The 12908-nt window shown below is 49.1% G+C and overlaps 1 protein-coding gene across 2 annotated transcripts in view; it reads left to right on the top strand.

The window, feature by feature from the left end:
• The window catches only part of ATP2C2 (ATPase secretory pathway Ca2+ transporting 2), a 147293-nt gene extending 144631 nt beyond the window's left edge, over nucleotides 1-2662 (top strand). For both annotated transcript variants that reach the window (XM_063945715.1, XM_063945716.1), the window contains exon 27: nucleotides 2230-2662. In XM_063945715.1, the coding sequence (XP_063801785.1) occupies nucleotides 2230-2348 (119 nt within the window). In that variant the 3' untranslated portion in view covers nucleotides 2349-2662. The remainder of the gene's footprint in view (nucleotides 1-2229) is intronic.
• The last annotated feature ends 10246 nt before the right edge of the window (nucleotides 2663-12908 follow it).

Here is a 12908-nt window from a genome sequence, read left to right as displayed (position 1 = left end):
ATTGTCGACCTAGAACCTGTCGATGCAATGATCCACAACCGAAATACCATATCACCTACCCCCTGCCCACCTTCTTAAGCTAAAACCCCCATCTCGCATAGAAATTGTGTCTCCGAATGCGCCCGGTCCCCTCCTACCATCCCTAATGTCCATACAATATTACAAGGAATTGTTCCTGATTCTCTCCCCAGAGGCCAGTGTATTGGTATAATCCTCTGATAATGACAGGTCAGTGAGTAATGGAGGTATGCTGGCTCATGTACTGTGTACTTAGTGTTACGCCTACAGCGGACTAACCTGTACAAGCACTGTGTACTCAGGGTGACAGCTGCAGGAGATTGCACCCTTTGTGAGCAGCAAGGAATGTTGCAGGAGCTGCTGACATTACAGTATCTTCTGCTATAGAAACCAATGTCAGGGTTCAGCCGGAGCAGCCGACATTATCTTCTGCTGTAGAAACCAATGTCAGGGGTCAGCCGGAGCAGCTGACATTATCTTCTGCTATAGAAACCAATGTCAGGGGTCAGCCGGAGCAGCTGACATTATCTTCTGCTATAGAAACCAATGTCAGGAGTCAGCCGGAGCAGCCGACATTATCTTCTGCTATAGAAACCAATGTCAGGGGTCAGCCGGAGCAGCCGACATTATCATCTGCTATAGAAACCAATGTCAGGGGTCAGCCGGAGCAGCCGACGTTATCTTCTGCTATAGAAACCAATGTCAGGGGTCAGCCGGAGCAGCTGACATTATCTTCTGCTATAGAAACCAATGTCAGGGGTCAGCTGGAGCAGCCGACATTATCTTCTGCTATAGAAACCAATCTCAGGGGTCAGCCGGAGCAGCTGACATTATCTTCTGCTATAGAAACCAATGTCAGGAGTCAGCCGGAGCAGCCGGCATTATCTTCTGCTATAGAAACCAATGTCAGGGGTCAGCCGGAGCAGCCGACATTATCATCTGCTATAGAAACCAATGTCAGGGGTCAGCCGGAGCAGCCGACATTATCTTCTGCTATAGAAACCAATGTCAGGGTTCAGCCGACATTATCTTCTGCTGTAGAAACCAATGTCAGGGGTCAGCCGGAGCAGCCGACATTATCTTCTGCTATAGAAACCAATGGCAGGGGTCAGCCGGAGCAGCCGACATTATCTTCTGCTATAGAAACCAATGGCAGGGGTCAGCCGGAGCAGCCGACATTATCTTCTGCTATAGAAACCAATGGCAGGGGTCAGCCGGAGCAGCCGACATTATCTTCTGCTATAGAAACCAATGTCAGGGGTCAGCCGGAGCAGCCGACATTATCATCTGCTATAGAAACCAATGTCAGGGGTCAGCCGGAGCAGCCGACGTTATCTTCTGCTATAGAAACCAATGTCAGGGGTCAGCCGGAGCAGCTGACATTATCTTCTGCTATAGAAACCAATGTCAGGGGTCAGCCGGAGCAGCCGACATTATCTTCTGCTATAGAAACCAATCTCAGGGGTCAGCCGGAGCAGCTGACATTATCTTCTGCTATAGAAACCAATGTCAGGAGTCAGCCGGAGCAGCCGACATTATCTTCTGCTATAGAAACCAATGTCAGGGGTCAGCCGGAGCAGCCGACATTATCTTCTGCTATAGAAACCAATGTCAGGGTTCAGCCGACATTATCTTCTGCTGTAGAAACCAATGTCAGGGGTCAGCCGGAGCAGCCGACATTATCTTCTGCTATAGAAACCAATGTCAGGGGTCAGCCGGAGCAGCCGACATTATCTTCTGCTATAGAAACCAATGTCAGGGGTCAGCCGGAGCAGCCGACATTATCTTCTGCTATAGAAACCAATGTCAGGGGTCAGCCGGAGCAACCGACATTATCTTCTGCTATAGAAACCAATGGCAGGGGTCAGCCGGAGCAGCCGACATTATCTTCTGCTATAGAAACCAATGGCAGGGGTCAGCCGGAGCAGCCGACATTATCTTCTGCTATAGAAACCAATGTCAGGGGTCAGCCGGAGCAGCCGACGACATCTTCTGCTATAGAAACCAATGGCAGGGGCCAGCCGGAGCAGCCTAATCTCCCAATTGCAACAAAACAAATATTATTTACAGGGATATTTAACTATCACAATTGGCGTTATGGATGCCAACCAATCTCCCCATCAATGGAGAAATACAGATGATAATTATTATTATTATTTTAGGTTCCTAAACTCCATTATTATAACTTGTCTTTATCTCTCTCGTTGGCAGATCTCCTCTTCCTAACTGGTCTGGCGTCCTCAGTGTTCGTAGTGTCAGAACTAATAAAGGTTTGTGAGCAGTGTTGTTGCCGTAAGAAAACAGTGAAAGTTCTAGAGGAAGATATTTAAGCAGAGGCTGTTACCGGAGTGCTCTCGTCATCCCGTCCTCACAGACTTCTGTGACCCAACCCCACGATGTGATGTCCCACGTCACCTGCCAATGCGCCGTTGCTATATTACGTATTTATGTAACGTTCTCACTACTGCGTTTTATGGAAGAAAACTTTATAACATGTACCAGGCATGACTACCAGAAAGACTCACAACAATATATTGCGCATTTCTGATCAACCAACAACAAAAATAATACCCTGCATCGTCGTTTTTTTGTACTTTACAGTTCATTTGAGAATAAAGACTAATCATTTTATTTTTTAATTAAAGACAACCGTGTCGTGATTGACTGTACACAAGAAGATTAATGTGTTCAGTATCTGCAACGCTGCCCCCTGCTGGCTGACTGTGACTGTGCATCTGTGCGCTTTACACTACACCTGTCACCTACACAGTACAGGTAGATATAATGTACTGGGAACTAGTGACCTCATTGAGGTACGAGGCGTTCTTGGTCACCAGTTCCAAGTGAATTTACATTATAAAATTGGTAAACCGACATGATGGCAGCCTGAAGGGCTTTTTTTCTCTAACGTCCTAGTGGATGCTGGGGTCTCCGTAAGGACCATGGGGAAGACGGGCTCCGCAGGAGACTGGGCACTCTAAAGAAAGATTTAGTACTACCTGGTGTGCACTGGCTCCTCCCTCTATGCCCCTCCTCCAGACCTCAGTTAGAATCTGTGCCCGGCCGGAGCTGGGTGCTTTTAGTGAGCTCTCCTGAGTTGGCTAAGAAGAAAGTATTTTAGTTAGGTTTTTTTATTTTCAGAGAGCTTCTGCTGGCAACAGACTCTCTGCTACGTGGGACTGAGGGGAGAGAAGCAAACCTACTAACTGCAGATAGGTTGCGCTTCTTAGGCTACTGGACACCATTAGCTCCAGAGGGATCGAACACAGGAACCTAACCTTGGTCGTCCGGAGCCGCGCCGCCGTCCCCCTCGCAGAGCCAGAAGTCAGAAGCCGGCAGAAGCAAGAAGACATCGAAATCGGCGGCAGAAGACTCCTGTCTTCACATGAGGTAGCGCACAGCACTGCAGCTGTGCGCCATTGCGCCCACACTACCCACACACTCCGGTCACTGTAGGATGCAGGGCGCAGAGGGGGGGGCGCCCTGGGCAGCAATTAGGATACCTCTTGGCAAAAAGACACATATATACAGCTGGGCACTGTATATATGTACGAGCCTCCGCCATTTTATTACACAGACCCGGGACAGAAGCCCGCCGCTGAGGGGGCGGGGCCTTCTTCCTCAGCACTAACCAGCACCATTTTCTCTTCACAGCTCCGCTGAGAGGAAGCTCCCCAGGCTCTCCCCTGCAGTATCAAGGTAGAAAAAGGGTAAAAAAAAGAGGGGGGGGCACATAAATTTAGGCGCAAATTATCATAAACAGCAGCTACTGGGTAAACACTAAGTTACTGTGCAATCCCTGGGTTATATAGCGCTGGGGTGTGTGCTGGCATACTCTCTCTCTGTCTCCCCAAAAGGCCTTGTGGGGTCCTGTCCTCAATTAGAGCATTCCCTGTGTGTGTGTGCGGTGTGTCGGTACGTTTGTGTCGACATGTTTGACGAGGACGGTTACGTGGAGGCAGAACAAGTGCAAGTGAATGTGGTGTCGACGCAGACACCTGATTGGATGGATATGTGGAAGGTGTTAAATGATAACGTAAGCTCCTTGCATAAAAGGTTGGATAATCAGTCAGGGTCTCAACCCGTGTCTGATTCTACAGCTCAGAGGCCGTCAGGGTCTCAAAAGCGCCCACTATCCCAGTTGGTTGACACAGATGTCGACACGGATTCTGACTCCAGTGTCGATGACGATGAGGCAAAGTTGCAGCCTAAAATGACTAAAGCTATCCGATACATGATTATAGCAATGAAGGATGTATTGCACATATCGGAGGAAAACCCTGTCCCTGACAAGAGGGTTTATATGTTTGGGGAGAAAAAGCAAGAGGTGACTTTTCCCCCTTCACATGAATTAAATGAGTTATGTGAAAAAAGCGTGGGATTCCCCTGATAGGAAAGTACTGATTTCCAAAAGATTACTTATGGCGTATCCTTTCCCGCCAACGGATAGGTTACGCTGGGAATCCTCCCCTAGGGTAGACAAAGCGTTGACGCGCTTATCTAAGAAGGTGGCCCTGCCGTCACAGGATACGGCCGCCCTAAAGGATCCTGCGGATAGGAAGCAGGAAGGTATCCTGAAGTCTGTTTATACACATTCTGGTACTCTTCTGAGGCCAGCAATTGCTGCGGCCTGGATGTATAGTGCTGTAGCAGCATGGACGGATACTCTGTCTGAGGAGTTAGATACCCTGGACAGGGAGACTATTTTACTGACCCTAGGACATATCAAAGACGCTGTCCTATATATGCGGGATGCCCAGAGGGACATTTGCCTGCTGGGCTCTAGAATAAACGCAATGTCGATTTCTGCCAGAAGGGTCTTATGGACTCGGCAATGGACAGGTGATGCCGACTCTAAAAAACACATGGAGGTGTTGCCTTATAAGGGTGAGGAATTGTTTGGGGACGGTCTCTCGGACCTAGTTTCCACGGCTACGGCTGGGAAGTCAAATTTCTTGCCATATGTTCCCTCACAGCCAAAGAAAGCACCGTATTACCAAATGCAGTCCTTTCGTTCACAGAAAAGCAAGAAAGTCAGAGGTGCATCCTTTCTTGCCAGAGGCAGGGGTAGAGGAAAAAAGCTGCACCATGCAGCTAGTTCCCAGGAACAAAAGTCCTCCCCGGCTTCCACTAAATCCACCGCATGACGCTGGGGCTCCACAGGCGGAGCCAGGAGCGGTGGGGGCGCGTCTCCGAAATTTCAGCCACCAGTGGGTTCGCTCACGGGTGGATCCTTGGGCTATACAAATTGTGTCTCAGGGATACAAGCTGGAATTCGAGGTGACGCCCCCTCACCGTTACCTAAAATCGGCCTTGCCAGCTTCCCCCAGGGAAAGGGAGGTAGTGTTGGCAGCAATTCACAAGCTATATCTCCAGCAGGTGGTAGTGAAGGTTCCCCTCCTTCAACAGGGAGAGGGTTACTATTCCACCATGTTTGTGGTACCGAAACCGGACGGTTCGGTCAGACCCATTTTTAATTTAAAATCCCTGAATATTTATCTGAAGAAATTCAAGTTCAAGATGGAATCGCTCAGGGAAGTCATTGCAAGCCTGGAGGAAGGGGATTTTATGGTGTCTCTGGACATCAAGGATGCGTACTTGCATGTCCCCATTTATCCACCTGATCAGGAGTACCTCAGGTTTGTGGTACAGGACTGTCATTACCAATTCCAAACGTTGCCGTTTGGCCTGTCCACGGCACAGAGAATATTTACCAAGGTGATGGCGGAAATGAAGGTGCTCCTTCGGAAGCAAGGGGTTACAATTATCCCATACTTGGACGATCTCCTCATAAAGGCGAGGTCCAGGGAGCGGTTGCTGATCAGCGTAGCACTCTCTCAGGAAGTGTTGCTACAGCATGGCTGGATTCTGAATATTCCAAAGTCGCAGCTGATTCCTACGACGCGTCTGCCCTTCCTGGACATGATTCTGGACACAAACCAGAAAAAGGTGTTTCTCCCGGAGGAGAAGGCTCAGGAGCTCGTGACTCTGGTCAGAGGCCTCCTAAAACCAAAACAGGTATCGGTGCATCACTGCACGCGAGTCCTGGGAAAGATGGTGGCGTCATACGAAGCCATTCCCTTCAGCAGGTTCCATGCGAGGATCTTTCAGTGGGATCTGTTGGACAAGTGGTCCGGATCGCATCTTTAGATGCATCGGCTGATCACCCTGTCCCCCAGGGCCAGGGTGTCTCTTCTGTGGTGGCTGCAAAGTGCTCACCTCCTCGAGGGCCGCAGGTTCGGCATACAGGACTGGGTCCTGGTGACCACGGATGCAAGCCTCCGAGGATGGGGGGCAGTTACTCAAGGAAGAAACTTCCAGGGGCTGTGGTCAAGTCAGGAGACTTGTCTGCACATCAATATCCTGGAACTAAGGGCCATATACAACGCCCTGAGTCAAGCAGAGCCTCTGCTTCGAAACCAACCAGTGCTGATTCAGTCAGACAACATCACTGCAGTGGCCCATGTAAACCGCCAGGGCGGCACAAGAAGCAGGGTGGCAATGGCAGAAGCCACCAGGATTCTCCGTTGGGCGGAGAATCACATACTAGCACTGTCAGCAGTGTTCATTCCGGGAGTGGACAACTGGGAAGCAGACTTCCTCAGCAGGCACGACCTCCACCCGGGAGAGTGGGGACTTCATCAAGAAGTCTTCACGCAGATTGCAAATCGATGGGAACTGCCACAGGTGGACATGATGGCGTCCCGTCTCAACAAAAAGCTAAAAAGGTATTGCGCCAGGTCAAGGGACCCTCAGGCGATAGCTGTGGACGCACTAGTAACACCGTGGGTGTTCCAGTCGGTCTATGTGTTTCCTCCTCTTCCTCTCATATCAAAGGTGCTGAGAATTGTAAGAAAAAGAGGAGTGAGAACAATACTCATTGTTCCGGATTGGCCAAGAAGGACTTGGTACCCGGAATTGCAAGAAATGCTCACAGAGGACCCATGGCCTCTGCCTCTCAGACAGGACCTGTTACAACAAGGGCCCTGTCTGTTCCAAGACTTACCGCGGCTGCGTTTAACGGCATGGCGGTTGAACGCCGGATCCTAGCGGAAAAAGGCATTCCGGATGAAGTTATTCCTACGCTGATAAAGGCTAGGAAGGACGTGACAGCAAAGCATTATCACCGTATATGGCGAAAATATGTTACTTGGTGTGAGGCCAGGAAGGCCCCTACAGAGGAATTCCAGCTGGGTCGATTCCTGCACTTCCTACAGTCAGGAGTGACTATGGGCCTAAAATTAGGGTCCATAAAGGTCCAGATTTCGGCCCTATCCATTTTCTTCCAAAAAGTACTGGCTTCACTGCCTGAGGTTCAGACGTTTGTTAAGGGAGTGCTGCATATTCAGCCCCCTTTTGTGCCACCAGTGGCACCTTGGGATCTTAACGTGGTGTTGAGTTTCCTGAAATCCCACTGGTGTGAGCCACTTAAGACCGTGGAGCTAAAGTATCTCACGTGGAAAGTGGTCATGCTGTTGGCCTTAGCTTCGGCTAGGCGTGTGTCAGAATTGGCGGCTTTGTCATGTAAAAGCCCCTATCTGGTTTTCCATATGGATAGGGCAGAATTGCGGACTCGTCCGCAATTTCTGCCAAAGGTGGTGTCATCCTTTCATTTGAACCAACCTATTGTGGTGCCTGCGGCTACTCGTGACTTGGAGGATTCCAAGTTGCTTGACGTAGTCCGGGCTTTGAAGATTTATGTGACCAGAACGGCTGGAGTCAGGAAGACTGACTCGCTGTTTGTCCTGTATGCATCCAACAAGCTGGGTGCTCCTGCTTCAAAGCAAACTATTGCTAGCTGGATCTGTGGCACGATTCAGCAGGCTCATTCTGCGGCTGGATTGCCGTATCCAAAATCAGTGAAAGCCCATTCCACAAGAAAGGTGGGCTCTTCTTGGGCGGCTGCCCGAGGGGTCTCGGCATTACGGCTTTGCCGAGCTGCTACTTGGTCGGGTTCAAACATATTTGCAAAGTTCTACAAGTTTGATACCCTGGCTGAGGAGGACCTTGAGTTTGCCCATTCGGTGCTGCAGAGTCATCCGCACTCTCCCGCCCGTTTGGGAGCTTTGGTATAATCCCCATGGTCCTTACGGAGTCCCCAGCATCCACTAGGACGTTAGAGAAAATAAGATTTTACTCACCGGTAAATCTATTTCTCGTAGTCCGTAGTGGATGCTGGGCGCCCGTCCCAAGTGCGGACTTTCTGCAATACGTGTATATAGTTATTGCTTGCTAAAGGGTTATGTTATGTGGCATCAGTTGAGTGATGCTTGTTTGTTGTTCATACTGTTAACTGGGTAAGTTTATCACGAGTTATACGGTGTGATTGGTGTGGCTGGAATGAGTCTTACCCTGGATTCCAAAATCCTTTCCTTGTAATGTCAGCTCTTCCGGGCACAGTTTCCTTAACTGAGGTCTGGAGGAGGGGCATAGAGGGAGGAGCCAGTGCACACCAGGTAGTACTAAATCTTTCTTTAGAGTGCCCAGTCTCCTGCGGAGCCCGTCTATTCCCCATGGTCCTTACGGAGTCCCCAGCATCCACTACGGACTACGAGAAATAGATTTACCGGTGAGTAAAATCTTATTATTCCCATTATGTTTGAGGATGGTGCCAACAGGGAGACTTGTTTCTGCAATTACTGTCAGAATCTAAATGTGTTATGGGAAGGGGGTGGGGGGGGGGGGGTAGTAGGGTCACGGCAAAACTGTCCTAGCTCCTCCTCCCAGCCTATACTATTACAGATGGGGGTTATTCTCTGCCTGACGTCCCTGCTCAAAGCAAAACATTCATAAAACCAAAGTCACCAGTAACCATTAAGAAGACGGACACAGTGCATCGTGATGCCAGTACGGAGGCAGCAGGTAAATCAGTCAGCGACTGCTGGAAGCCATTACAGGGGTAACTCGGACACAACACAAGTTCTCAGCAATAAATAGTCACAGTTTATTTAGTTTGGGTAAAAGCAGCTGAATGTGCATTGAGCATACTATAAGACTGCAGACCACGGGATGTGGAAACTGAGCTTCTCTCTCACACACGAGCACTCTGTCTGTGGAAGGCACTGGAAGCTTTATTAGAAGGGAGTTTGCACCATTTGTGATAAATACCCCCAACAGATGTAGGTCTGGCTTGTATACAACACAGAGGAACGACCTACACACTGCATAGCACATCAAATTCTGTCAATGTACGGAAATGGTATAGGCCGGGATGGAAACGTCTGGCCGTACTGCAATATCTATCACAGCTGTCCAACCAGTTGGGCAGTACTGAAAACAGGGCGCCCAGAACTGAAAGGAGGGAGCAAATTGTTTCTACCTGCCCCTTAATCTCTCGTCGCAGTACATATTGCTATATGGCTGCGGTACACCCTGTAATACACAGATTTGTAAATAGAAAAATTTCTAGTTAATTTTCAATAAATACATCCCCACTACTGTTGCCTCCAAATTATGCATAATACAATTATTATTTAAAAAGAAGGGGGAGGGGGCAATAGCACCATTATGTGAGAGCACAGATGTTAGATCAGTGCCAACGGGCACTTACAGTGGGGGCGGCCATCTTGCTGTGGCCTGGTTACTAACACACAGGCCTCAGTGATGTTCCTAGCTGCACGTTCACAGATTTTTGGTTCAGCTTCTGGAATGGCTGCCTTCGCTGTGTGTGAATGATGGGTACACATCGGAGGATCACATGACTCACTGTACAAATTATATGCGATCACATGACCCACAGCGCAAAGGGCAAATAAAACAGATAAAATAAGAATTTACTTACCGATAATTCTATTTCTCGGAGTCCGTAGTGGATGCTGGGGTTCCTGAAAGGACCATGGGGAATAGCGGCTCCGCAGGAGACAGGGCACAAAAGTAAAGCTTTTACAGGTCAGGTGGTGTGTACTGGCTCCTCCCCCTATGACCCTCCTCCAGACTCCAGTTAGGTACTGTGCCCGGACGAGCGTACACAATAAGGGAGGATTTTGAATCCCGGGTAAGACTCATACCAGCCACACCAATCACACCGTACAACTTGTGATCTAAACCCAGTTAACAGTATGATAACAGAGGAGCCTCTGAAAGATGGCTTCCTAAACAATAACCCGAATTAGTTAACAATAACTATGTACAAGTATTGCAGATAATCCGCACTTGGGATGGGCGCCCAGCATCCACTACGGACTCCGAGAAATAGAATTATCGGTAAGTAAATTCTTATTTTCTCTATCGTCCTAAGTGGATGCTGGGGTTCCTGAAAGGACCATGGGGATTATACCAAAGCTCCCAAACGGGCGGGAGAGTGCGGATGACTCTGCAGCACCGAATGAGAGAACTCCAGGTCCTCCTTTGCCAGGGTATCAATTTTGTAAAAATTTACAAACGTGTTCTCCCCTGACCACGTAGCTGCTCGGCAGAGTTGTAATGCCGAGACCCCTCGGGCAGCCGCCCAAGATGAGCCCACCTTCCTTGCGGAATGGGCCTTAACAGATTTAGGCTGTGGCAGGCCTGCCACAGAATGTGCAAGTTGAATTTTGTTACAAATCCAACGAGCAATCGACTGCTTAGAAGCAGGTGCACCCAACTTGTTGGGTGCATACAGTATAAACAGCGAGTCAGATTTTCTGACTCCAGCCGTCCTTTAAATGTATATTTTTAAGGCTCTGACAACGTCCAACAACTTGGAGTCCTTCAAGTCGTCTGTAGCCGCAGGCACTACAATAGGCTGGTTCAGGTGAAACGCTGATACCACCTTAGGGAGAAAATGCGGACGCGTCCGCAGCTCTGCCCTATGTCGAATGGAAAATTAAATAAGGGCTTTTATAAAACAAAGCCGCCAGTTCAGATACTCTCCCGGCCGAAGCCAGGGCCAGTAACATAGTCACTTTCCATGTGAGATATTTCAAATCCACATTCTTTAGTGGTTCAAACCAATTGGATTTGAGGAAATCTAAAACTACATTTAGATCCCACGGTGCCACCTTAGGCACCACAGGAGGCTGTATATGCAGTACTCCTTTGATAAAATCTGGACCTCAGGGACTGAGGCCAATTCTTTTTGGAAGAATATTGATAGGGCCGAAATTTGAACCTTAATAGATCCCAATTTGAGACCCATAGACAATCCTGATTGCAGGAAATGTAGGAAAACGACCCAGTTGAAATTCCTCCATCGGAGCACTCCGCTGCTCGCACCACGCAACATATTTTCGCCAAATACGGCGATAATGCTTCGCGGTGACTTCCTTCCTTGCCTTTATCAAGGTAGGAATGACTTCTTCTGGAATGCCTTTTCCTTTTAGGATCTGGCATTCAAACGCCATGCCGTCAAACGCAGCCGCGGTAAGTCTTAAAAAAGACAAGGACCCTGCTGAAGCAGGTCCCTTCTCAGAAGTAGAGGCCACGGATCGTCCGTGACCATCTCTTGAAGTTCCGGGTACCAAGTCCTTCTTGGCCAATCCGGAGCCACTAGTCTTACTCCTCTTTGCCGTATAATCCTCAATACCTTTGGTATGAGAGGCAGAGGAGGAAACACATATACCGACTGGTACACCCAAGGTGTTACCAGCGCGTCCACAGCTATTGCCTGCGGATCTCTTGACCTGGCGCAATACCTGTCCAGTGTTTTGTTGAGGCGAGACGCCATCATGTCCACCATTGGTTTTACCCAACGGTTTAATAGCATGTGGAAAACTTCTGGATGAAGTCCCCACTCTCCCGGGTGAAAGTCGTGTCTGCTGAGGAAGTCTGCTTCCCAGTTGTCCACGCCCGGGATGAATACTGCTGACAGTGCTATCACGTGATTCTCCGCCCAGCGAAGGATCCTGGCAGCTTCTGCCATTGCCCTCCTGCTTCTTGTGCCGCCCTGTCTGTTTACATGGGCGACTGCCGTGATGTTGTCCGACTGGATCAACACCGGTCTTCCTTGAAGCAGAGGTTCCGCCTGGCTTAGAGCATTGTAGATTGCTCTTAGTTCCAGAATGCTTATGTGAAGAGACTTTTTCAGGCTCGACCACACTCCCTGGAAATTTCTTCCCTGTGTGACTGCTCCCCAGCCTCTCAGGCTGGCATCCGTGGTCACCAGGATCCAATCCTGCATGCCGAATCTGCGGCCCTCCAATAGATGAGCCTCCTGCAACCACCACAGAAGGGATACCCTTGTCCTCGGCGACAGGGTTATCCGCAGGTGCATCTGAAGATGCGACCCTGACCATTTGTCCAACAGATCCCTTTGCATGGAATCTGCCGAAAGGGATTGCTTCGTAAGAAGCTACCATTTTTTCCCAGGACTCTTGTGCATTGATGTACAGACACCTTTCCTGGTTTTAGGAGGTTCCTGACCAGGTCAGATAACTCCTTGGCTTTTTCTTCGGAAAGAAAAACCTTTTTCTGAACTGTGTCCAGAATCATCCCCAGGAACAGCAGACGAGTTGTCGGCATTAATTGGGATTTTGGAATATTCAGAATCCATCCGTGCTGCTTTAGCACCTCTTGAGATAGTGCTAAACCCATCTCTAGCTGTTCTCTGGACCTTGCCCTTATTAGGAGATCGTCCAAGTATGGGATAATTAATACGCCTTTTCTTCGAAGAAGAAATATTATCTCGGCCATTACCTTTGTAAAGACCCGAGGTGCCGTGGACAAACCAAACGGCAGCGTCTGAAACTGATAGTGACAGTTTTGTACAACGAACCTGAGGTACCCCTGTGTGAGGGGTAATTGGAACGTGGAGATACGCATCCTTGATGTCCAAGGATACCATAAAGTCCCCTTCTTCCAGGTTCGCTATCACTGCTCTGAGTGACTCCATCTTGAACTTGAACTTCTTTATGTACAGGTTCAAGGACTTCAGATTTAGAATATGCCTTACCGAGCCATCCGGCTTCGGTACC

The sequence above is a fragment of the Pseudophryne corroboree genome, chromosome 11 (genome assembly GCF_028390025.1).
Source record: "Pseudophryne corroboree isolate aPseCor3 chromosome 11, aPseCor3.hap2, whole genome shotgun sequence".
In the NCBI taxonomy this organism is placed as follows: domain Eukaryota; kingdom Metazoa; phylum Chordata; class Amphibia; order Anura; family Myobatrachidae; genus Pseudophryne; species Pseudophryne corroboree.
This window is presented reverse-complemented; position numbering and strand designations above follow the sequence as displayed.